At 41.8% G+C, this 26,622-nt stretch overlaps 1 protein-coding gene across 1 annotated transcript; it reads right to left on the reverse strand.

Moving 5' to 3' along the window:
• Window positions 1–1,052: 1,052 nt before the first annotated feature.
• On the reverse strand, window positions 1,053–21,692 carry HEXB (hexosaminidase subunit beta; the record flags this gene model as incomplete). The annotated part of the gene is made up of 14 exons (XM_082013394.1): window positions 1,053–1,113; window positions 4,158–4,262; window positions 4,479–4,569; window positions 5,384–5,558; window positions 6,187–6,259; window positions 6,832–6,918; window positions 7,976–8,156; window positions 9,882–10,011; window positions 11,582–11,683; window positions 14,142–14,252; window positions 14,468–14,514; window positions 15,281–15,346; window positions 21,139–21,296; window positions 21,400–21,692. The coding sequence occupies 14 exons, from the start codon at window positions 21,690–21,692 to the stop codon at window positions 1,053–1,055; spliced, it is 1,680 nt and encodes a 559-aa protein (XP_081869520.1).
• Between the last annotated feature and the right edge of the window lie 4,930 nt (window positions 21,693–26,622).

Consider the following 26,622-nt stretch of genomic DNA (forward strand, 5'->3'; position numbering starts at 1 on the left):
TCCTCCCTGTTAAATATTTTCAGGTCCCTATTTATGTATGCTAGTATGTTCCTCTGGGATGATCTTGATCTGGTTGTTATAAATAACGAATTAGCAGCTATATGGGCAGACTGTGCTTTTAACTGTCCAAGGGAAGGTTCAAGAGACTGTGTTCTTCTGGCACAACCTTCTAATTGCAAAGCATCTGAACCAGAGATGCAACCACTATCTGCTGCTTTGCAAATTCTCATTGCAGATAGTTGTGAGATAAGAAGTGATGCAAATCCTCTTCATAAAAATGAGCACTAATGTGCCATTAGGACTGTTTCTTACTTCAGTAAGTAAAGTTTATGTCTATAAATGAGAAGACTTTACAGTTTTGGCAGTCTGTATCTTGATTTGTTTTCAACTGAATACAAGAGTATGGTGAATAAGCATTTTAAACCATACAACTGTAAGTATTACTTACTGTATTAGAAACCAATTTGAACCAGAGTTCAGGACTGAGTGTAACTTGTACCTGAGTTTGCTTTAGGAAATAAGTGGCATGGATGTTTCTGCAAATTGAGTAAGATATGTGAAAAGATGAAAGAAAGGCAGAGTTCTCCCAACCACCTTGGAGTATGGTGAGGGAGGACTTTTTAAATTTTTTTTTTTTACCTTTAGGAATGAGTGATTTAAGCTGTAATGGTTCTGATGTGCTGTGTATTACAAGCCAGTTCTGACTTGCAATTATCTGGTTACATAGAAGAATAGCAAATGATAAGATACTTAGAAATAAAAAGATAGTTTGCTCTTTATTTAAATAGTGTCCTAGCTTTATTTTCCTCAACTTTAGAACGTAAGGAAGCTGGAATTGGTCGTTATAGTACCAAGTTTCAGGATTTCACAGGGAAGAATCCCAATTTCTATTGAAAGCTAAAACACATCATTTTTACTCCAACAAGAATGTCAAATAACTTCATTTTAGAAGTGAAAATTTTAACTCTTGGTTGAAATATCAAACTGCATGTACATATATTCATGCCCCAGAGGCACTTCAGGTTGTTGACTAGAAGTCTTTGCAGCAGTTACTACCCTCTTGCTTCATGGGCGCAGTATCCAACAAACACAGGCTCAGCTGCTATGCCACGGCTGTTAAAATAAAGTGGAATGTGTATGATTATAATCAAACAAGTGGCTGGTTTTGTAGGCAGGAAGAGAGATACTAGCACTCTATTTTTAATCTTTGTGTAAGCAAAACTACTTCCAAGAAATAACAGATTTAGGGAGTGAAAAGTGGCCCTATTCTACTGTTGATTGTACTTCTGTTTCAATCAGATGTACCAGGATATTATAAAACAGGTTGAAAAGCTTAAATTCAGGGGCTAGTTGTCTTGATCTTCTGCAAAATCTATAGCTTTTATTGAAAAGAAGTCATAAGAACAACTTAGTAGAAGGTGTCCCAGTCCCTGGCAGGGGTGTTGAACTAAATGATCGTTAAGGTCCCTTCCAAGCCAAACCATTCTGTGATTCTATGAATGTGAAAACATGAACCAGCTGACATTTACAGACTCCCCTGTCCCCAGCTCCACTGTTTCCTTCATATGCAGCTCTAATGATGTAATTTTCATTTTTTTGGAGGGAGCCAGTTCTAGTAAACAGAATTTTTCCAGCTATACTATCATAAATTATTCTGTCAAACAAACAAAAAACCACCTGTAGCTTACAATGGTGCAGTAAGATAGTATAAAATATGTTAAAGTAGCTGTAGTCAAAATTCTGAATTTAAGAACTAGATAGTACTGATACAGTGATTTGTAGGATAATATATACTGGTGTCTAAAGTACACTTAAGAGCTGCAGTGGAAGAAAGTGAATAATGAAATAGCTTATTTGAACTATTGCTTGGCCCCAAGCCAGACTTACTCTTTGTAAAAGACAGGGTTGTTGCCTAGGTTTCCAGAACATACACCCACCTTTTTGTTTCCCTTCTCCCATCAACATTTCTCTGCAGTTTGGGCTGCTGTATCCTACAGGAAGCTGACTTTTTATCTGAATAGCAGCTACTGCTTTCATGGTACTACTTCAACAGCAGTGGCCTCAGCCTTGCATTGGCAGAGTGACTGTTCTTCCAGTGTCTGTGATCAAGCTGTTACAAAGCTCTAGTGACTGTTCTTCCAGTGTCTGTGATCGAGCTGTTACAGAGCTCTAGTGACTGTTCTTCCAGTGTCTGTGATCGAGCTGTTACAGAGCTCTACCTAACCATTCCCTCACTCCCTGGTACCCAGCTGCAGAGCAAGCCAGAGCTGTTCATTCTCTTCAGAAAGGCTCTGAAGTTGCCTGCTGCAACTGCCGTGGTCTGTATATACCATGTATAAAGATGCTAGTAGGGACATAGTCTTTTGCCCATGCTCTAAGACTTTGCAACAGCCTGCCTGATTAAAGTGGCTCTTTGAGTTGCACAATGCTAAGGAAGCCCCATATACATGAAAGGGAACAGAACAGCAGCTCCAAGCAACACTCATTTCATCAGTAGAAAGGCAATGATTTCTCTAGTGTGTTTCTTGTTCAAAGCCTATATAAAAAGGAATCCTTTTCAGGAAGACACATCCCTTTATTAAGGTAATCTGTTTATAACAGGTATTGTTCACCATACATTTATATGCTAGCAAAGCAGTTTTAGCACCAGGAAGTAGTTTAAGGAAGAAGTGTGCAAGAAGTACAGGGAGTAGCCCTTAGTCTGCCCCTTCGTTCTGCATCTCTTATGCTAGCACTGCCAGAACAGCTGCAGTCATCTGGAGCAGCTCCTTATACGGCAATACAAGTACCAGCATTAAGGAAGAAGATGGAGATGCAGCAATAGTTAACCAGGTCCAGGAATAGCATGGCTTAGTTCACTGTAAAACCCTAATCCCAAAGGTACAGCCACTGTACGATTCACTGTTTAGTTCTATCAGTGTTTTCTCTGAGCCTCATCAAGAGATGCACCATCCAGCTAAGTGATAGGACACAAGTTTTTAAAGCCTTTTTATTTTTAATATGTATTTTTAAAGTCTCTTAATGTATCTTTTTCTCTTGACTGAGGAAGATTACATACAGCTATTTTCCTATGGCATTATTTTAAGCCAGCTTGAAATAAACCCAACAAGTCAAAACTTAGAAGTCTTTCAGTCACTCTTACCTTGATTGAAGAGCTAAGTGTCAGTGATTCCAAGAGGTAATCATGCTAACATATCTACAGGAACACAAGCAGAGTGCTTGAGTTTTAAGTGCTGACTGTAACTGCCATTGTATCTTGTTCTTAAAAAGCCAATTTGTATCTACCTTGAAATAAATACTTCTTCACACAGTTGGGATTTTTAATGACTTGTCATAAGCTTTTGTGGAGAAATTAAATGGCATGTTGCATTCTTTCTGCAGTCCACCTTTGCAGCAGCATTTGGGAAAACCTAAAAGGCTCTCTGACAGTGTAGCTTTAAAAATGGAGTCAAACATGGACTTAAAATCTTGAAGTCACTCATTTCTACAACTGCAAATATACAAAGACAGCACTAGCAATTAGCCAGTAATGAGGCTAGGTAATTTTTAGGAAAGAACTGCAGAGAATAACGAATTATGAACTGACTTTGTTTACAGTACTCATAAATTAATTAAAATTTATCAGGGACCCCTTATTCACTCCTTTCAGTCCCTACACTAAGGCAATACCTGAAAGAATAGCTCGCTTAGGCTCACCTCTCCTGCAAATAGTTCCACTTGATTGCCTGCTGCAGGCCTTTAATTATTATTTATAATAAATAATTAAAAAGTTTTTTTTTTAAAGTCTGCTTTTTCTCCTGTCTGTATACTCCTCCCATATACCCTTTAATATCCTTTTTGTCTGAAGTAAGTCAATCATGGTGTTGGTTTTTCCTTTAGAGGAAAGAGACATAAATGAGTTCTAGTATTTCACTGAAGAAAGTTAATGAGCTCTGAAAATGTTAGCTGCAAAACTGTCTAGAACTCCTGTCTTAATGTAGCTGTTCTTCCTCTTCAGTGGTTACAAAAACACATGGGATGACACTTACATACTCAGACTAGAGTCTAGTCTGCTAGCTCTCCTCCCTTCATTTCCAGGCCAGCAATGTAGGCCTGTACTTGAACTGCATGGGTTATAAGGCATGAGAACCAAGCTTTACTATAGGTATTAATCTTACCGGAGCATGCGGCATCGATGATTAGTCAGTCTTTTATAGGCATCCTGCAAGTTGGTCACATTTCTGCTACTCCAGAGTCTTTCTCCTACAGCACTTGCTCGAGGCCTGTAAAGATATACTGAGCTTTAAAGTAGGTATGGTCTATAACCAAGAATGGATTAATGTTTTTAATACTACATCTTATATATCCACAAGCATAAATTTTTATAGCTGCTCAGGTTCAGCACAGAGCACTGTTACCACTAACATACAGTCCTGTTGTATTAATTAATGCTCCTTGTAGCTAGCTTTCTAAAAATGTAACAATAAAGCAGTTCATACCATAATCTTGGTGTGAGGTTAGTTGCATCCACAAATTCCCCCCACAGGCAGGCTTCTCCACCTATTAAAAGTTTTTTCTGTTTTTCAGATCCTGAATTCAAAGCAGATAGTTAGAATTTCTATTTGCTCAGAAGATGGACATATATCAACAATTTCATTTTCCAATACTGAGAGAGGATCAATGTTTGTTGTTCTGTCATATAAACTATCTATCCTAAGCACTAACTTAACCTTCCAGTAGTCTTGTTACTGAATGTAAGAATGACCAGGCCATTTTCCCAAAGAACCTGTTTCCCTTCTCTGCCAGAAAGGATTTTACGTTTTATCCTCTGAAGACATTCCTGAGCCTTCTGACATTCTTCAGAGATTTCAGTTCTGATTGAAACTGTTCATTCTGCCATACACAGAACATTCCTTGAAAAAGCTACAAAGCCAGGTGTCCTCCCTAATCAGCTCTGAGAGCTACCTTGCACAAAATGAAAGACACGGGGAAACCATAAGATGCTTTTATCAGCTTTAGCCAGAGGGAGAGAAGCTTTCTTTTTCCAGAACAGTCTAACACTCTAGGAGCTTGCTAACATAGGAATTCAGTGTCTGTCTACCAAGAGGCACACCTCTGCCCCTAACGCATGATGCATCTGTCCACATAGTCCAGCATCCTGTTTCACAGAAGCACCAGTGCCAGATGCTTGAAGAAGACGATACTTTTCCCTGTGGAAAGTTGCCTTTTTTTTTATTTGAGAATTTCCCAGAGTTCTAGCTGACATTACAGTCCTTTGAGTACAGCATATTTGATCATGGTGACTTCATGAGCACTCTAAATAGCCTTAATCTTTCCATTTACACCTCACTATGAGCCAAAGACTGTCATGCACAGAACACGCATACAAAAAAAAGTAACAAACCAGGGAAGTTAAGTGGTTCAACGCTGTAGTATTTCTTCCAGTCTTGCCCATAACTAATGTAATCTAAGTACCAGGGAGCTGCCAGGATAGCCGTGAACCCAGCTCCAGTGACACTGCTTAGTTCATAAGCATAGTTGTTTTCCATCCACACTTGAACTACAGTGTCTGGTTTCAGCTAAAAGGGGGAAAAAAAAAAACCAAACAGAAAAACCCAAAAACATTAAAGAATCCTAATTGCTGTTACCAGGAAAAAAGATGATGGATTTCAAAACTAGGTATTTTGTTTTGAAGAGGAACATCTTGGAAGCTATCTTTTGTCATTTTTTTTCAACCCCCCCAGTCTAAAGCTGATTAGCTCTTTGCTGGTTTTAAACAGATTTTACACTAGACTGAAGCCTAGGTTATACTACAGATAGTTAATGCCCTAAGAGGGTTCCTGCATGCACCAGTTATCTGACCAGCTGGTGTTACTAGACTAAACACACAGTTAAGGGGGGGGGAGGGCAGGGTTAGGGGCAAAAAATTCATAGAAACTTCCCTACCCTTTACTCTGATGCTCTAAAGCATATTATCTGTGTTCACCTTTAGAAAGCAGTTCAATGCTGGTGTTCCTATTCCACCTATTTTACCTGTTCAATAAATGATAATGTCAAGGCAGGCCCCACACCTGGGGAAGACTGACTAAAGCCATCAGACTTGCTTTAAGTCTTAAGAGACACAACTGTAACTACTAGTCTACTTTGGAAGCCTCCCCCAATATTGTGCTGTTATGCAAGAGTATCTTATTTCTTTTCCCATCTTACCTGTGCTTTGTTATCAAACACTTCTTGCCAGACCATGTATCCTTTGTTATAAGAGGAAACAATGTCCAAAATCCTAAAGTTTAGAAATCAGATCATGTTTGTGAACTTAAATGAGATCAGTATAGGCACACAAAGTAGCAACATTTTCTACCCTAAGGCACATCAGGCCTTTCCCAGCAATGCATAGTGGACCAAGAAAAAAGAGCCTTCTGTGCTCTGCCTCAACGAGGATGTTCTCCCATTTATAGGGATATGCATGTGCAATAACACAAACTGATGTTCCAAACTACCAGCAACTTATACAGGTGTCTAAATCCATGTTACTTAAGTATGAGAGAAATAAGCAGCGGCAAACCCTTAGAACTTTTCTTCGCCACCATTGACATTACAGCAGATAACCTAGTTTAAGATACTCAATACATTCAGAGTAAGTGTAGGACAAGCCTACATGTCCTTGTTGTGTACCACATTTTAAAGCTGTGAACTTTACATTCAGTGAATTAAAATAAAGTAGGTAGTCCCCAACACATGGCAATTTTTGAAAGTAATATAGGCTAACCTAAATCAACTTCAGTACCCGCACCTCAACAACACCCCAGATACTGGCTGTGAAAAGCTGAGCAAGAATTAAAACAACCAACATACTTCTGAATATAGTAAGATTCCAATTTAGCATAGTCAATGCCAAATCCTTGCTTCTTCATGAACTTTTTCACTTCAGGGTTAGATTTCCTTAAATAGTAACAACAAAACAAGTAAAAAAAAAAATTAACGAACTTTGTTTTAAACCAGATTTCCCAACCATTTCCACCTATGCACAGCACACTCGCTAATGCCTTAGGCACTCCATAGCTTGGAATGCACAACAGAGCAGAAACAGCAGGCTAACATGATTTCGGTATTTTTAAACAGTTTCATCCCAATGTGAAATAGTCCTACTTCTCTGGCAGAACTACTGGAGTCCCTGCTCTGAAGCAGTTTCTGGCAGGCTGCCTCAACATCCTAAGAGCTCTGGGGTTCTTGGCTTCTCTGCAACATTGTGGGAAAGTTTCCAGCAGGTCTGGAAACTGAGCAGCCATAGTACCAGGAGATCTGCAGGAGTGACATCAAGAATTTTGGAAGATATCACAAAAGTGTTGGTTTGCTTTTGGGGTAAAACATTTGTCAGAAATTTCCTTTCTTTTTAAAAATTAAAGCAAGTCCTGACTGTTCAGAATTGATGTTTCAAGAGAACATATAAATACTAACTAGATCAACTTGAACACTCATACAATTAGATCTGCTATAAATCCTGTAATATTAGTTACTCTAGCAGAGAAATTCCAAAATATTCAGAATCCACAACCAATTGAAAAACTCTATTAATACATGCCATACTTCTAAACACACAAGAGTCAGTACTGTAATACTGAATGTTAGCAGATTTTTCTGGAAGGCAGAACTCAATGGAAAGAACTGCTTTTCCTTTAACACAAAGCATTTAAATGTCAATTATCTTATATAGCACTTTTCTACCACACTAGTTCTCCTTCCTGACAGGAAGTTTTCATAAAGAAACCCTTTAGCGTACCTGAACATTTGTGAAACTACTAGTCAAAGCAAAATTCTGCACAACATCACTTGCTTGTTGAGGATCACAAATGCTCTGCCTGTAAATAGTTACAGAAGTAGGAGTGGAGATCTTTGGGTTAAGCAGTGAAAACTGTCTCACGCAACCGAGTTCCATAATCGATGGATTTAGGCAAGTTTAAGAGGCACTAGGTATTTATTCTTTGAACTGTCACCATACCAACAATCAAAGTTCACTTCATCTCCTCCCAAATGAATGTACGCATCTGGAAATACACTGCTGATCTCTTTGAAGAATGTAGTCATGAAGTCATAAGTCGTATTCAAAATGGGATTTACAGGTCCAAAGGACCCAGTTGGCTGTTCTCCACTGTAGCAAGGGGTGAGAAGACCTTTCTGACCTAAGAGAAACAATTAATAGAGGATATTCAGTTCCATGTCAGTATGCTAACTTTGCTAGCTGGAAGAGGCTGTTATCCATATCAAAAAGGTCATTATTCATGACTTACGCGCTCATCTATTCTAAGTATAATCAAATAAAGGCAGGATGAAATAAAAGACCTTGCCCGAGGTTGAAGAACCCTCCAGCTGGAAATCAGGACTCTGACTTTTAGATTTGTGATTTAGCACACACTACTTTACAGAACATGTCACTATACCCAGAAAACAGCTTCTGGATGACTACTTGAATAAAGAAGCTTTCATAAATTTAGAAAGTCAAACATAACAACTGTGCTCCAGAGGCCTCTTTCCTCTTTTTATTACTCTGCTTTGTTAACACCTAAGTAGGTGGGAGGTATATGGCTCAAGGTAGATGTCCTACCTCAGTCTGCTAGGAATTTACCTTTACACAGGAAAGGAAAGATAGAAAGTTATCAAAACTAAGCACTTGTTCTCGAGTCAAGATACCTGAAGCAACATGAGCCAAGATAACAAAATAGGAAAAAAGTTATTGCATGTAGGTTGGAGATTCTCAAGTCCAGTTTATTTGGTAAACTGTCACTGCAGCAGCACCTTTCTGGCTGTGCATTTCCTACTCTGACCTCATTTCCCCCAAACAGGGACCTAGTGGTAGATTGCTTCAACTACTCTCCTCACATGCCTTAAGACTTCTCTCCAATATCTGGAATTTGAATGCAAACAGAGCATAGCTATCCAGGTTCATAGGCAAAGCTAGGACTGCCCCTTGTGCATCACATTAAAAAAAGCTATTATACAAGAAGCTAGCAGGAACAATTTATTTTAGGCAAGGGAGCTCAACCTTGCTCTTAATATGAATGCAGACTACCTCACATATCACCATGCAAGCCACTGGCTTTCATTAGTGCTCCATAACAGCAGAGACCACATGAGAACAAGGATTCAGAAAGACTGTTCAGAAAAGTTAGGTTTTGCCTTGTTCCTTTCCTCCTCATTTTAAATTAGTGAGAAAGAGCCTAAGACATCTTCCAACATTATGTCCACATCCTCACAGGATAAGTACAAGACTTGCCCCATGGCTAAAGCTAAAGCTATGAAGTGCTAGAAAAATCTTTACTTCATTCCAATGAAATTCCAGTCAGTGCGCTTTGAATTATGGCACATTAATTCCCTGGTCCTTAAGTACATGTAAACACCACCACTCTCATGATTCAAGCATTCTCTATCAAGAGAAGTATTGCTCTGAAATCCAGAAGATAGAGAGTGAAGAAGCAGACAACTTTCCTGTGTTTTACACACTAGCAGATTACCACTTTACTAATAGATAGAAACACCAACCACTTCGAAAAAACCTTCTCAAAGCAGAAATCTCTACCCTAGAGACAGCAACTCACTATTTCTAGCCACTGCCTTATTACTCTAAACTCAAGAGTACTGGATGGGGGGAAAAAACAACATGAAGTCTAAGGCAGACAGAATGTGTCTGTGCCTTCTCACACACACCCAGCACAGGAAGCGTCAGCTTTCTCTGTTCATTTTAGTTCCTCTAACACATAAAGGTCATGACCGTCACTGAGTCTGCCCCTTCTTTACCTCTTATCAAGGGCCTTTCAAAGCAGTTTAAAGGCTGTTTTTTAACAAGTTCATTTGCTTCCTACACGCTACTTACCACAATCTTTCAAACATTAATACTTTTTTGGACATACCTTTTCCCCAAGACTGTGTGTGTCCTGGGGTATCAAACTCTGGGATGACTCTAATGCCTCTTAACCGAGCATACTCAATCACCAGACGGACATCAGTAGGAGTATAGATGTGGTTATAGGAGTACGCACCCTGTAAAAGTATTCACATTTAGAGACAGTTTACAAAACGCTGTACCAGCAGCTCACAAAATTGGGATTAAAGTGTTATAATTTAGACTGGTGAGCAGTTTTACAAGTTAGCCTTTTCTGGTTTATCACATGTGCAACTGCACTGACTTTCGGTTGACTAGTGGGGGTGGGGGAAAAAAACCCCACAAAAATTAATCCCTTTTTCCACACTAAGATAAATCTCCTGAGGAAACTGTCCCTTCCTTCAGTAACTGTGAGCTAAGGAGAAAACAGAAAAGCTAGTTTCCATTCCATCATTTTTTTGAAAGATGCCTCTATATAGAAGAATTGAAAAATATAAATTGGTTTTCCCCTCCACCTCTGCATCATTAGTTCTGAAACATAGGGCCCTTCATACATAACATGCAAGACTAATGGAAAAATTTTGCCAAGTCAGAAAGAATGGGCGTCTTCTTCCAACACCTCCGCTTGTCAGTTTTAATACAATGCCCAATTTAGCATCAGGGCATGTTTGTTTTGTGACTGAATTTGAGAGTCCACTCCCACACAGCCAACAAATGTGACAAGTGACCCAGACTGAAACATTTTGATGAAACACATGCCTGCCAAAGAGCCAAACTACGTAAGAAGAGCATCATGACTCCTCATGATTAAGAGCACCTTAAGCTTCTATTTATCTGGAAATGATTTCCACAGCGGAGTTACTCAAAAAAGATAGTGATAAACAAGAAGCCTTTTAAAAAGAAGGCTATTGAGACAAAGGCCATCTCCCTCTCTCCAGGTGTCAGTGGGGAATAGGACAGAACTATACAGCCATGACAAGGAAAAATAATCTGACTGCACCATCCAACATTTATAATTTTTGAATTACAAAATTCTTCACAGCAACTGCTCAAGCACTGACTACATAATTTTCATGAGGGTCAGATTCTAGAATGCATTTTAAAACAGATTTGGCTACTACTGTTAACATGACTGAGCACGAACCTCATGATGGCTTTCATTAATTAGCAAAGTCTGCTGTGAATCAGGAAATAAAGAGATACATTGCACTGTATTTGTTTTAGAAAACAACCTCTCACTTTTGGACCTCTTATAGACATGTCATGTTTTGTAATGTTAACTAGATCTCAGAAATGTCAAAATTACTACTGCACTGGCTCCAAACCTAGAGCTAACAGGAAACTCTTACATTTGTTTGAGTGGCAGGAAGTCTGCAGTTAAACAAACAAACCAACAGAAATCCAAGCAGGGTTTCCTAAAACAGATTATTTGCATACCATTACTGCTTGAAGGCCTGCAAACACTGAGGATCACTGTCACCAGCAAGTTTGCATAGAAAAGTTAGGAAGGTCATTTACCATGCATCCACCAAGGAAGATTTGAACATGGTACACACAGACACTAAGGTAGAATCCTAAATGTGGACTTGCTGGTTACTGGTCCTTTGGGATTGCTTCACAATCAGCCAACACAGGTGTATTCAACCATTGATAGGCTCTGCATTTTATTTTCACGAAATACGTGCCAGATTTCTGCCCTCCCATCCTGTTCCAATGATGTTTACTCACCTTGTCACTTAACTCAGGGAAATAAATACTCTGGTAAGGGAATGACTGATCATCTACTATATGCCAGTGGAGAACATTGAACTTGTTAAAAGCCATGGCATCCTGTAACAAGTAATACAATACAGTTTAGTTAAGCATTTCATTCTCAGAAAACCTATGCAAAAAAGGTGGTCTTGTCCCAGTATATCCTGCATGCCTAAAGCAACAACTGAAAAAAAAAAAACAAAAAACAAAACAAAACAAACAAACAAAAAAAAAAAAAAAACAAAGAAAAAGCGTACCATGTTTCACAGAATCCCAGAAGCATACAACAAAATTCACCAGCCTGTTTATACTACTGCTCCATTCCTCTGCCATCTATTTGCACCACTCCTGTCAACAAGCTCTTGATCTGATCATGCTACACTGGTTGACATAAGAACTGCTATAAATGCTTATGAATTTCTTCCACTTCAGAACATATGGTAATTCTCTATGCACCATCAGCTATTTCAGCTTACAGATAAGCTTATACTGTTCTACCTAAATACTTTGGACTCAAAAACTAAGCAGCATGAGAGTTTCCTACTATTTAGTACATCCCTACTAGTGATTTCTGCAAAATCCATTTCAGATGCATGCAAAATAAACCATGCATTTTCCCCACAGAAGACAGTGTTCCCTTTATGTTTTCAGACATTAGTGTCAGTAATTCCCTTTTTTGAACTTGAAGATAAATGTTAACACACTTATTTTAGAATTATGACTCCAGATGGACAGTTAGACACATACCCTGAGTTATGCAAGTTTGTTAGCATCGCTAGAAGTGTCACGTGCTGTGAGCAGATGGAATTGGTGTCCTTTACATTGTTAGGGACAGAGTAGTTGCAACACAGTTGCTTCCAATCTCTTGCCATGGTGTGATTATTTCCAGCCCTCCCCCTTTCTTTTTTCACCAAGCTGTATTTAAAGCAGTGGCAAAATCTCTTCAGGAACCCCCACCAAATCCAAAGGAAGATCTATACCTTGTCCATTCCTCAAAATTATCTCACCTGTTTTATTAGACAGCAGAAGTTTTAATTACCGCATGTCTTCATGCATTTCTAAAAAATACCATCTTTCCCCATATAAAATTATGTCTCCTGACCTTAACCTCATCCTTCCTCAAGGACAATGCCCTTCCTGGAAATACAGTACAGCAGCTGAACATAAACAAGAAATGTGCCTGAACTGCTGCCTTAAGCATCTAATTACCACATATCAGTCACTAAAGGGATTACTGCTGCTTTTCATTCGGTTAGCCTGGATTCAGGCAGGCACAGAGGTGGGAGGAAAAGCACACTTCTTAAACCAGCAAAATCTCATAAAATGTAGCTCAGTGAAAGTATTAGAGCCACAGACACAATTTAAAGAAAGAAAACAGAATAGCAAGAGTCACAGAAACACAAAAATGGTTAGAAATTAAAGTTGCAAAAGTCAAGTTACTCTTTGGACATTGTCTCTTTCAGAAAAGAGAACAAACATTGACACAAGCAACTGCTTGAGACTTTGAAGCACCCTCAGTTGTAAATGAAACACCACACAAATGCTACTTGCTGAACAGGGACTGATCCTAAAGGTAAATACAAGTGGTAAATAAAACATGGAGGGGCAAGTTCTGAGCACAGTTCAAGGATGACCTCAGAACTGAAGACTGGTTTTACCTGCACTCTCTTCCTGCCCACCTTAAACCTGCTCTGCAAAGTTCTGCAACATGGAAGGGAAATTTCTAACCCTATTCTATCTTGAAAAAGCAAGACAGAGACAAGACAGGACACAGCATGTTCAACCATTCAAAGGCTCCTCCATCTCAACCCACCAAAAAAGCCCTGCTACAAGGATTTCAACAGTAGAAAAGGGGAGTACAAACCAGAAAAGCCTACAGCTTTGGCCGCTATAATTATACAAATTCAGCACCTTCCCATCAAGGTGGCAGTACACACAATTCCTAGTGTACTTACTTAAGCTTTTTGGAGAAAGTTTTGTTTGGGTTTTTTTGTTTGTTTGTTTTTCCTTTTTGAAGGGATAGAGTGAAAGACATCAGTAGCTTACAATGAACATTGCCAATTTCCCTCCTTGCTCTGTACTACTTAACTACTGGCTTGCTCTTAGCAGCCTAAGAAAGGACTACCAAAGCCTGGTTATTGAAAAGACTGGAACTTTCCTGCAACCACTGGCACTGAAGCCAGAACTTGCAAGGTCTTCCCTGTACTGCTTGATGTCTCAGTCTTAGACAGTCAAATGTCTCAAAACATGCTTCCAAGAAATACGTGAGCTGGTTTAGGCAACAGAAAATACAGAAAACCCAAGGTACCACAAATCCCAGCCTCCTTTACAGATTCACTAATCATTGTGTCTGCCCACTCAATTCCCCTCTGCTGTATGTTCTGACCTTCACTCAGCAAAGTTCACTCTGTCCTTTTAGGACAGCCAGAAGAAACGGTTTCTCCTTTCATACCAGCTCCAGTTGCTACCTACTTCAGGGAGCAAAACACAATGACGAAAAGCTTTTGTTCTTAATGATAGAAAACTGCCCACTTACCAGGTTTGTAAGAATAGATTTCAATGGTAAATAATGCCTTGAAGTGTCTAGTAAGATTCCTCTATGAGCAAATCTTGGGAAGTCGTTGATTTCAGATTCATTGACAAGAAACTATGAGAACAAGATTTAAAAATTAGAATTCCAATTATATGTTCACCATTTCAAACAAGAAATACTTACTTTTCGGTTTATTAACAACTTTCAAGGATCCTTTTCTGAAAAAATACTTATGAAACTAGGAGATTTGCTGTTTCTGGAAGAGCACCTCACAAAGAACATGGTTGTCTGTTATCAGGACTGTTGTTTTAGTTAATAGCTATACTTACACTTCCATAGTCATCTTCATGAACCAACTGGCTGAAGGTTTCCAAACCTGGAAAAAAAATTTTGAGAAAGGGATCTGGAGTACAACTCAGTACTTGTCCTTAAAGTTTTGTTAAAAACAGGACCATAACTATTTACAGGTGTTCACGTAGCTAGAAAGAATGCCTTGTAGCTGAGTTTCTCTTTAGCACAGCTTCCTTAATCGCTCAAGCACCACAGTTAACGAAGTTCTGAAGAGAGAACCAGTCAAGTTCTCCATTATACACAAGTACTGAACATTAGCACTACAGCTCAGCTGTACCAAATTAATCCCTGAATAGTATGGAAGTTACTGATAGTAAGGTAGGAACTTCTGGTGTTGTCATACATTTATTCCTCTCATTTCTGGAACTGATGAAGTTTCTAATTCAGCATGAAAAATCTGCTGATTTAGACTAATATTCCAGTAAGAACAGCAGACTAAAACTTCAGCATTATGGTCTTCTTGGTGATTTTCAGTTATTAGGTGGAGTCAGAGAATAATTTGTTCACACTGTACATCAGAGAGCTTTTTAGCACCCATGATTTGGTTGGCTTGGCTGATCTCAGGCACAGCAACAGTGCACTTCCTGTGTGCTACTGGATCTGAGATGCTGAGCATCCGGACTGAGGGTCCAACGAACATACACCTGGTATCCTTCTGGCCTCTATGCCCAAGCTTACCTCCCATGAAGGACTGAATGAGCACAAGGCTTAGTGGTCAGCTGGTTCTTAGTCGAGCATGGAGTTTGTATAAACCCAGAACAAATAGCTCTATAGGAAAAGTATCAGCTTACCTCTTAAAGCACCCCATACCTCATCTGCTTTCAGTATAGCCACAGGCTCACTTACAGTTAAATGATCTACAGAAAAAAAAAAAAATTATTCCTCAAGGAACCATGGATTGACAGGACAATGCTAACAGGCATTAAAGAGATTCTTCAAGTGCCATGTCTCCCTTTGCTTTTTCAAATCTAAGGAATGCTGTTTTAAGAGTGATACCGTGCAGCTATTTTTCATTTATGTGCTCCTGAAATATTGCAAGCTACTAGTTAGAGAGTCAAAAGTTAATCATTAAGATGATAAAACAAATATGGTGCTTAATAATGGCAATGTTAAATATTGCACATTGGCCAGAACTCCAGCAAAGTTTAACCCAAATGACTTAAAACATATCAGATGATATTTTTGCATTTAAGACATAGGTGATAATGGTTGGGTAACTTAGCCAGACCTAACCGCAGAACTTTACTTCTCTTTTTGCCTTCCTTTTATATAGATTATGCTCACATATTTTTTTTAGAGATATAGCTTGTCAATTAATATTGTTAGGTGCTTACTATAAAGTAATTAAATTACAAGAGAAAAAAAAAATCAGACCCCACCATCTAATAACCTCGTGTATAGGGGCAGTGAGATGAAGTAAGGTAAGTAAAATGAAGAATGGTATCTGAAGGTATCCATAACAATCCTCCCTTAAGTTTGGGTACTGGAGTACAGTACAAAGCACCGGAAAAAAAAAAGCTAAAGCAATTTTGTTTTTCCATTTAAGGTGATTCAGGAACTTTTAGTGAAGTAGAGGGATGGGGTGCTAGTGAGGGCCCTCAGTCAGCTGCTCTGAGACATGCTGGCTACACTGCAGCACACTTAAAGTCTTACGGACATGAGCCAGGGGCTCCTAATCTAATAGAAGCCAAAAGGGAAACACCAGTGAAATACCTCAAAGGAATTAAGGTGTGTTCCTCTAAAAAGGTGACATGGCCAACAGCCCAGCTGAAGCGCCTCTACACCAATGCCCGCAGCACGGGCAAGAAACAGGAGGAACTGCAAGCCACTGTGCTGCTAGAAAGCTACGACCTGGCTGTCATTACTGTAACTTGGTGAGACGAATCCCATGACTGGAATGCAGTGGCCGATGGCTACAGGCTGTTCAGAAGGGACAGGTGAGGAAGGAAGGGTGGAGGCGTTGCCCTCTATGTCGAGAAATGGACAGAGTGCAAAGATCCATCTCTGAAGAATAGCCATGAGCAGGTCGAAAGCTTATGGATAAGAATCAGGGACTGAGGCAACAAAGGGAACCTTGTGGTTGGTGTCTACTACAGGCTGCCTGATGAAAAGGCATCTATTGATGAAGCCTCCTTACTCCAGCTAAAGGAAGCATTGTGCTCGCAGGCTCTCGTCCTGCTGAGGGACTTCAACCACCCCAACATCTGCTGGAAAAGTAGCAGGGAGAGCTGTAGGCAGTCCAGGAGACTCCTGGAGTACATGGAGGTTAACTTCCTGTGCCAGGTAACAGACAGCCCTAACAGAGGGGATGCCATACTGGACCTGTTGGTCACCAATGCAAGTGAGCTAATTGGCGACACCATGATTGGAGGCAGTCTGGGCTGCAGTGATCACGCACTCATGGAGTTTGCAGTCCTGAGAGATATGGGGCAGGTGAAGAGTAAAGTCAGGACTCTGAATTTAAGGGAAGCAAAATTGCAGTTCTTCAAGGAGTTAGTCAGTAGGAACCCCTGGGAAACTGCTCTCGGGGATGAGTGAGCAGAACAGAGCTGGCAGATCTTTAAGGACGCTTTCCATAGAGGACAAGAGCTCTCGATCCCCTTGTGTAAGAAATCAGCAAAGTACAGCAAGAGACTGGCATGGCTGCTGGTCAAACTAAAGGGCAAGAAGGAAATGCACAGGCAGTGGAAGCAGTGATAGGTGTCCTGGGAAGAGTACAGGGACACTGCCCAGTTGTGTAGGGATGGGGTCAGGAAGGCCAAGGTGGAGCTGAACTTGGCAAGGGATGCGAAGAATAACAACAAGGGCTTCTACAGGTATGTCACCTAGAAAAGGAAGGTCAAAGAAAGTGTACTCCCCTGATGAGCAAGACTGGCAGACTGGTAACAATGGATGAGGAGAAGGCTGAGGTACTCAACAACTTTTCCGCTTCAGTCTTCACTGGCAATCTCTCTTCTCACACCACTCAAGGGGATGGACTGCAAGACCGGGACCGGAAGAGAAAAGTCCCTCCCACTGTAAAAGAACATCAGATTTGAGACCACCTGAGACACCTGAACATACACAAGTCTATGGGACCTGATGAGATGCATTCCAGAGTCCCGAGGGAACTGGCTGACGCAGTTGCCAAGCCACTCTCCATGATATCTGAAAAGTCCTGGCAGTCAGGTGAAGTCCCTGCAGACTGGAACAAGGGAAATATTGCACTCATTTTTTAAAAATGTAGAAAGGAGGACCCTGGGAACTACCAACCTGCCAGCCTCACCTCTGTGCCTGGGAAGTTCAGGGAACAGATCCTCTAGAAGCTATGCTAGGGCACATGGAGGACAGGGAGGGGATTCAAGACAGCCAGCATGGCTTCATTAAGGGCAAGTCTTGCCTGACCAACCGAGTGGCCTTCTATGATGTTGTGACCACACTGGTGAAGGGAAGAGCTACGGATTCATCTGTCTTGACTTCTGTAAGGCCTCTGACATAGTCCCCCACAACATCCTTCTCTCTACATTGGAGAGAGATGGATTTGGCAGGTGAACGGTTGGGTGGATGAGAGGAATTGGTTGGAAGATCACAGCCAGAGCATAGTGGTCAACGGCTCAATGTCCAGAGGCAGACTGGTGACGAGGGTGTCCCTCAGGGGTCTGTACTGGGACTAGTACTCTTTAGTATCTCCATCAATGACATAGACAGTGGGAGCGAGTGCACCCTCAGCAAGTTTGCAGATGACACCAAGCTAAGTGGTGCGGTTGACACGTCTGAGGGTTGGGATGCCATCCAGAGGGACCTGGACAAGCTCAAGGAATGGGTCTGTGTGAACCTCATAAGTTCCACAAGGACAAGTGCAGGGTCCTGCACCTGGGTCAGGGCAACCCCTGGTATCAGTACAGGCTGGGGCATGAAGGGATTGAGAGCAGCCCTGCTGAGAAGGACTTGGGGGCACTGGCAGATGAAAAGCCGGACCTGAGCCAGCAATGTGCGCCCGCAGCCCAGAAGGCCAACCCTATCCTGGGCTGCATCCAAAGCACTGTGGACAGCAGGTCGAGGAAGGGGATTGTGCCCCTCTACTCTGCTCTGGTGAGACCCCACCTGGAGTCCTGCGTCCAGCTCTGGAGCCCTCAGCACAGGAAAGACATGGACCTGTTGGAGGAGGTCCAGAAGAGGGCCACCAAAATGACCAGAGGGACGGAACACCTCTCTTCTGAAGAAAAGCTGCAAGAGTTGGGGTTGTTCAGCCTGGAGAAGAGTAGGCTCCTGAGAGACCTTCTTGCAGCCTTCCAGTATTTACAGGGGGCCTATAAGAAAGATGGGGACAGATTTTTTAGCAGGGCCTGTTGCAATAGGACAAGGGGTAATGGTTTTAAACTAAAAGATGTAGATTCAGACTAGATATAAGGAAGAAATTTTTCACAATGAGGGTGGAGAAACACTGGCACAGGTTGCCCAGAGAGGTGATAGATGCCCCATCCTGGAACCCTTCCAGGTCAGGTTGGAAGAGGCTCTGAGCAACCCGATCTAGTTGAAGATATCCCTGCTCATTGCAGGGAGGTTGGACTAGATGACCTTTAAAGGTCCCTTCCAACCCAAACTATTCTATGATTCTATGAAACAAATATTTTAAGTATGTTAATTTTTTAAAAATCACATAAATACATAGGTATAAAATTACACTATATCTATAAATCTATAGATTTATATTATTATTTAAACATCAAAGCAATAATAAACTGAACAGAGTCACACATTTGAAGCGGCAGAAAAAAAAAATCAGTAGTAAACTGCAGTATAATGATTTATGGGATCTGCCTCAGTATAAAAGAAAGGTTGGTTGTAAGTTATACAGTTCAAACATTTGTCTAAACTACCAGAGAAAAGCCATTCAGGGACATGAAGAAAGTACCTCAAGCTTCCATTTTAACCTGAACACAGACTGCATATACTGGACGTTCTGGGTGAGAAACAGAGCTTAGAAGACTACTGCAATCTCCATAGGTCTTCCTGTGGTTAAACTGTAGTTCAGTCACAGATTTACTTCCAAGACAGCAGCCTTTTTTCTGAACACCTACTGCACCCTAAATGAACACCAACAAGTTTTGTATGGCTATTTGGAACTTTTTACACAAGCAGGGAAGAAGCCAGCAGGTAGAAGGGCAGATAACTTGTACCTTGATTACATATTCAATACTCTTGCTATGGATCAGTCAGTAACTATCCTATACTACCTCTATTAAGAAAAGGAGCCAAATTACTCAATACAGCAAATGACTAATAACTGCGTATTTCAGCATTTGTTCCCTGAACAAGTTTTCCCATTAAAAGTAGAAAATTAAAACATTGCTTACAACTGGAAAGCTCAGCTTAGTACATGAGGAAAAGTTCACTTTATTTGTAACAGGATGCAGCAGAGGGAAAAGCTCTGACTGTTCTTAAGAGTGCAACCTAAAAATCACATGATGTGACAGATTCCCTGACAGAAGAGAAGAACCAGCTTTGGTTAAAAGCTGAAGTTCACAAAGCACTTCAAAGTCCAACAAGTAGTAAAGCAGTATAATAACCTGACTGTGGCAGAAAAATTCTAAAGCATTAGTGATTTTGCTGCTCTACTTCCTTTGCAGTGAAATGTATGATAACCTTGCACATAAAAATTGAGCTACCTGGCTAAATGTACCACAAAGATTGAGTAAACTTAAAATCAGTATATTGTATCACAAGGCAGGTGGAATTAATCCTGCTGCAGATGTAAGGTTTAAGATTAAAAGGATCTTTTTCCAAGGACCTGTGTCCTGGCTACCAAACAACTGCCTTGCCTAGGACAGAAGATTATCTCAAGATGGACTTAGATGAATTGAGTATATTGAATTCAGTGTTAACCTGCCCAGCTGAAAAGCAACACAATTCATCTTTCTTTCTGTTAAGAAACTTCTTGGGTGATTAGGATTTGATTTTAGAGTATCTCTCCACTCTGGGCTTCAGTCATGAGAACTAAAGAAGCATAGGAGAACAAATCCAATATAACCATCACAGTTTTAAATCCTTTCTTAGATCTATTGATAGAAAGAAAGTGTATTTATAATACTGCAAAATGAGTAACAAGCTTAATGAACACTTTTCAGTTTTCCAGGAAAAAAAGAAATACCATGTACATAAACCAGTGTAGGTAGCTTCAATTCAAATGTAGTTATCTAAGGAAAGCAGATGAATTAACAAAGCCAGCCTTCAGTCAACACTCTGTACTGAAAGAAAGGATAATCTCTTGACTATGCATAGATCTCACCACACATAACTGGGTACAGCACAGCATAATAGCTCTGATTCTTAATGATAGTTACCAGAAAGGACAGCAGCAGGCAAACGAGCTGAATGCTCAAGTGTAACCTATGAATGTTACAGAAATCATAGGTTACGCTTCTAACCAGCTTCATGATTCACTGAGGGCAGAAACTTCCCAGAGCATTAAGAGCAAGAATTATCTTCTGGTTGCCACTGTTGTGAAACGTTCTCGTGTGCCTCAGTGAGCCTGTGATTTCCGGTTCCTTAAAAAAAAATAATCTGCTGACTTTTACATGGACACATGACTGGAAAGCAAGCGCTAACGATGCCGTATAAGCCGTGGAAGGAGAGGGAAACGCGGTGACCGGCTGTGCGCGGTACTCACAGGCCTCGCTGGAGGCGAGATGCGGGTAGCTGTGACAGCCGGGCTCCCGGGACGCGATGACCACCTGCAGCTGCGACAGCTCGGGCTCCGCTCGGGCGCTGAGCGGCCTGCGGGCTCGGTTCCGCCAGCGGGACTGCCCGAACATGTACTCGTAGTACCTGCCGGGGAAGCACAGACGCCGGCGGGGCCCTGAGGTAACCGCTCCCGCCCCCGAGCCGCCGCCTGCAGCCCCACTGCGTCCCCGGCCCCGCCGCCCCTCACCTGCGGAAGGCGTCCTGCAGCAGACCGCAGGCCGGCCCCGCCGAGGAGCCGGCGCCGTGCACCAGCTGGAAGCGGCCGGGGGCCAGCTGCAGCTGTCGGCAAGAGGAGCGGAGCGACTGCGGCAGAGGCCACAGCGAGTCCTCGGGGACGGCGCCCGAGGCCGGCTCCGACTCGGCCGGCTCTGGCGTGGGCTCGTTCCGCGGGGCGCCGTGGCGAAAGCTGGTGCTTACCAGCACAGCGGGCACGAGTAACAGTCCCACCAGCAGCCCGGCCACCCCCATGGCTCTGCCCATAGCGCGGCTGCTCCGTCAGACCCCAACCACCCACTCGAAGTCCGGCCGGGCTCCGCCTCCGCCATCACGGGACCGGCAGGGGCGGGCCTCGGGAGCGCGCCTCAGAGGCCGCCCGCCCGCGCCGGGCACCGGTTTCTGGAGGCTCTTCAACGATACTCAACGCTCCTCAACGGCCTCTCAATGGCCCCGGGGCTGCGCGGCCAGGGAGGGTGCCAAGGAGGTGGCAGAGGGTGCCAGAGCGGGAAGCCGCTTCTCTGGAGGGGTTTCCTGCTTCAGCTGTCATCGCGTGGTCCTGTGCGCTCGAAGGAAGAACGAGGAAGCGTTGCTGGGACGGATGTTCTATGCAGTTTAATTTCTGTGTGGAAAGATCTTGTTTCGGATTACATTTTTATAAAGGGAAAACTAACGCATCTCTTATACTGCGACAAAACCATTTCAGCCTCAGCAGAAATTACTTTTTAACAGGCCTTCTGCAGATTGTGTTATAAACTATATTGTGAATAAGCAGATATCTGAGTCGCAGTGAAGTAATTCAAGCTTTAACCAAACTAGATGTTTTGACAGATCCCAATACAAATTTTGGAAAGTTGTTGTGAAGTGTTCAGAGGGCAAATCACACATTTGAAAGCTGGAACTCACCGTGGGGAGGAATTCAGGCTTTAAGCCACCTCTAATTAAATGGTTAATGCAAACACTGAAGCGTCATCGGTGCCGCTTTGGTGGATGCACTAGTTAAACTCATAGTGATGAGGGAGCTGACACACCTGCATGCTGTTACTGCAGTGTAACTACGGAGCTGGTCAGCCATCACTCCCTCAGTAATCTTCCTTGTGTGGAAGGTTAACTCTGCAGTCACGTGCTCCAGATTACAAAATAGACTCTTTACGTTTTGTTTTTTTTTTTAAAAAAAGGAAAAAGAAGAGTCTCAATCTTCTTGCAAAGAACACAGACATCTCGCTGTAGAGTTACTAACAAGCAAACCCCTTCTTCTTCAGCAGGGTTTGTCCTCCTCTTTTAACCTATGTTGCTTTGCAAGTTTGGAGGAGAAGCTCTTCCCACTGTCTGGAAGGATCCCTGGGAGACGCTGGCACCTCATCCTCTCAGTGAATCACTGCAGGGCTGAGCTGCACAGCAGTTTGAGAGGAGGTGTCCCTAGTGCTGCTCTTGGTCACACAGTCAGATTTATGTGATCACAGACGCAGCCGGTCCAGGGAGCTGATCTAATTTTGCCCTCCTCAAAAGAAAAGACATGGCACGCTTGAAAGAGGGGGAATAAACGGCAGGATGAGGGGAAGGTTGGGACTATACCAGGCCTGGTTAGACTGTGAATTGCACCTGCAGGGAATGAATCACAAATGCTCTGGTTTTTTCATTCACTGTGCTCATCCATGCAACTGGAGTGTGAAGGCTTGATGGAAAATCTTTGATGCAGGCTATCCGTAACAGAATGTGATTTAATCCTGTCATGCTGTAAGTAAAAAGTAATCATTTATTTTGTGATATCAAACAGGCACACAGCACATCTTGCATGTCTCCCCTTCCACCCCTCGCAAGATATATGGAAACGGCAATGCAGTCTTTTCTGGCCCTCTGAGAGGCAAGTGGCAGCAGAGGTTTTGGATTGCTTGTTACATACACCCTTCCCTTTGCCTGGTGTGACTGCCTCCTCAACTGCGTGGACCCGGCTGTTCGTGTTACCTACCTCTCTTCATATTTTAGGCACATTTAGAAAATCTGGATTATTTCATCGGTTTGTTCGGCACAGCTGAGAGTTCAGTAAACTCCGTTGGGGTTGTAGAGGGCAATGATGAGTAGCTAAAGTTGCTGGGGGGCTGTAAGAGACTAAACTATGTCTGCTGTTTACAGGTGAGTGTTACCAGCCTGGCCACCCCAAACGGCTGGTTGTCTGTAGATGCACTGAGCATTTTTCAGTCAGTTCTGTTTTAAGCAGTAGTAGCTTCCATTGAGCAAGGCTGTTCCATACCACTTAAGTACGCCTATTGATTAGTAACCTAAGAAAGAGTCACCTATGTATTTATTATTGCCACACTTTAAATAAGCTATTCTATGCACAGAAAACTAATTAAATAAATTTTGCATTTTTTTTTCCTCTGGGTAGATTTTCTGATGATCAGTAAAGACAGCAGGTACTCTTCCCTTGTGTGAGTCCATGAATATGGTTTCTTTCTTTTACTCATTTTTATACTGGACAAACTTGTAGGAACTTACCTCTCTGCCAGTTTTGCTTGAAATTGGCCACTGGGATTTAAAAGTTATTGGGTATAAGACATGAATGTGTTATCCTCATTTTCTGAGGACACCTGACTGTAGTCTATTTTTAGACACTATTATTTTTGAAATGCTGTAATGTAACCCAGTTTTACATTGCATCTGGGGACTAGTTCTCAGCTCACAGGGAAGAAGTAGAGGATAAGCAGGGAGCTGTAGAATTGAAGAGTGTTTCATTGCAGGCTGCAGTCCTCCACTACATCAGCGTCTTCAGAGGCCTGCTGGTTTCAGTGGGGTTTCCACTGAGCATAGCAGACTCATGAAACTGCAAAGCTGGGACTGTAATTGTTTCCAGCATGTGCAGAAGGAGAGGACATATCAATGTGATTCATGCTCTTAAAAAAAAACCCTTTAGTCAATTCAAGGAGCAATATCAAGGGGAAATTTAAAAACAGTAAAGAAACTGGGCTAGTACTGCAGAGATCACAGAATCACAGAATCACTAAGGTTGGAAAGGACCTTCAAGGTCATTAAGTCCAACCATTAATCCAGTGCCACCGTATTCCCTAAACCATGTCTTGAAGTGCCACATCCACAAATTTTTTGAACACTTCCAGAGATGGTGACTCCACCATCTCCCTGGGCAGCCTGTTCCAATGCCTGACCACCCTCTCAGTGAAGAAATTTTTCCTAATATCCAATCTAAACCTCCCCTGGCGCAACTTGAGGCCATTTCCTCTTGTCCTATCACTAGTTACTTGGGAGAAGAGACCAACACCCTCGTCGCCACAACCCCCTTTCAGGTAGTTGTAGAGAGCGATAAGGTCTCCCCTCAGCCTCCTTTTCTCCAGACTGAACAACCCCAGTTCCCTCAGCTGCTCCTCATAAGACTTGTGCTCCAGACCCCTCTTCGTTGCCCTTCTCTGGACACGCTCCAGCACCTCAGCATCCTTCTTGTAGTGAGGGGCCCAAAACTGAACACAGATGTGGAACGGAGTCTGAGGCTAGACAGCAACAGGCTGATGGATGTCTGTGCTTTTCCTCTGTACTTCCTCAGTAGGGAATGAACACAATATCTGGAGGACTGCGTGGATCCCAAGCATGCGCGGTTGACTCTTTCAGTCCTTTAAAGACAGCTAGCAAGGCGGAAAGAAAATATTATGTGCATGGCATAGATCAGTTGTCAATATGAAGCAATGTCCTTTAGATTAATTAATCCCCCAAACAAAATCTTTATTCAGAAGGGTACAGGGAAAATAGCCACACTGAAATTCTTATTAAAACCAAGGAAAAGACAGGCTCCCTGGCCAGAAGCAGGTTTTAGTTACCTTGTCTCTTATGAACCTCATAACCACACCCCATTATTACCCAAAGATCTTCCTTATGTTTCCTTTTCCTCAAACAAACATGGTATGCCCCCTCTGCCACTTGAATGACAAGCCCTGGTGTCAGTGATGGAAACGCATCTGCCTGTACTGGCAGAACAAATGGGTCTTATGTTCTCAGGGGACAGCAGGACACCAATAGAAGATATTTTATGTGGTGTGTTATTCCATATCAGTCTGTGAGGAGGAATCTGGGAGATAAAGGTTTTCTTAGTGGAAGTTATTAGCAGAACATGTAAGTGGCAAGATGTGGCATGGTCATTTCCTTCACCTGAAGAATACTCACTGTGGGATTTAATTCTTGAGTAACTTCCCTGGCTTTTACAAGAATTACTTGTTGTCTCTAACTTGCCTTTTTTAGAGAATGAGATATGGATGTTGGCAGGGGGCAGAAAGAGACAAGACAAGACGTAGTAAACTGAATAAATATGGATGAAGCAGGAGTGTGGGAGGGAAGGAATCTTTTGCAGCTATTTGTAGAAATAAGGAAATAGGGCCATAACATTTGGGAACCGTGATGGAGAAAGCACCTCAGCTGAGACATTTTAATCTCATTTGTGTAAGGAGGCTTTGACAATGGAAGCAGATTTCAGGTAAGAGGTATACCTTATTATAGATATTCATTACAGTGGGTTAAAGAAGTGTCACAATTTGGGGGACAATAGTTCTATTTTTTTTGTTTTTCTTTTTGAAATTTGTAGGTAGGCTGGTACATCAAGGGATAGCTAAGACTTCAATGATAACAGATATGTTTGTGCTTCCAGACTTTGCTATGATTAAAAATGCTGGTTTAATGCTGTGAATTGTTTATGGAAATGTTTATTTATATGTGAATATATTTACACGTCTAATTAATAAGACAACCTGAGAAAGCAGTGAGATTATTTCTCAAACATCATTGTGCTCCAGTATCAACTCAAAGTCTTGGATGTGGAAAGCTATCATGCTTTATCCTTACCCTGTTCTCTGAGTTTGATGTTGTGCTCCTGAGAGGAATGGATTTTGATCCTTTTTTGTTGTAGACTTTCTGCTTAGATTGTAAACTGTGTAGAATGGGAATGTACTCTTACCTATGCCTGTAAAGACTTACACAATTTTATAGCTTATACATACCTAGTGAATGAGTACTAGAGTACTATCTTGCATTTTTGCGGAAATTTTTAAAAACTCAGAAGTGCAAATATGAATCATTATTCAGATGAGGAACCTGCATCCCCTGGTTCTATCAGAGATGGCTTTTCCATTTTTTAAGGTAAAAGTTAAGTGTCAATTAGTTATAGTCTAACCCTTTCTTCTGAGAGGTCTGAAGAAGGGGG

The sequence above is a fragment of the Phaethon aethereus genome, assembly GCF_964289735.1.
Source record: "Phaethon aethereus genome assembly, chromosome: Z".
Lineage (NCBI taxonomy): Eukaryota > Metazoa > Chordata > Aves > Phaethontiformes > Phaethontidae > Phaethon > Phaethon aethereus.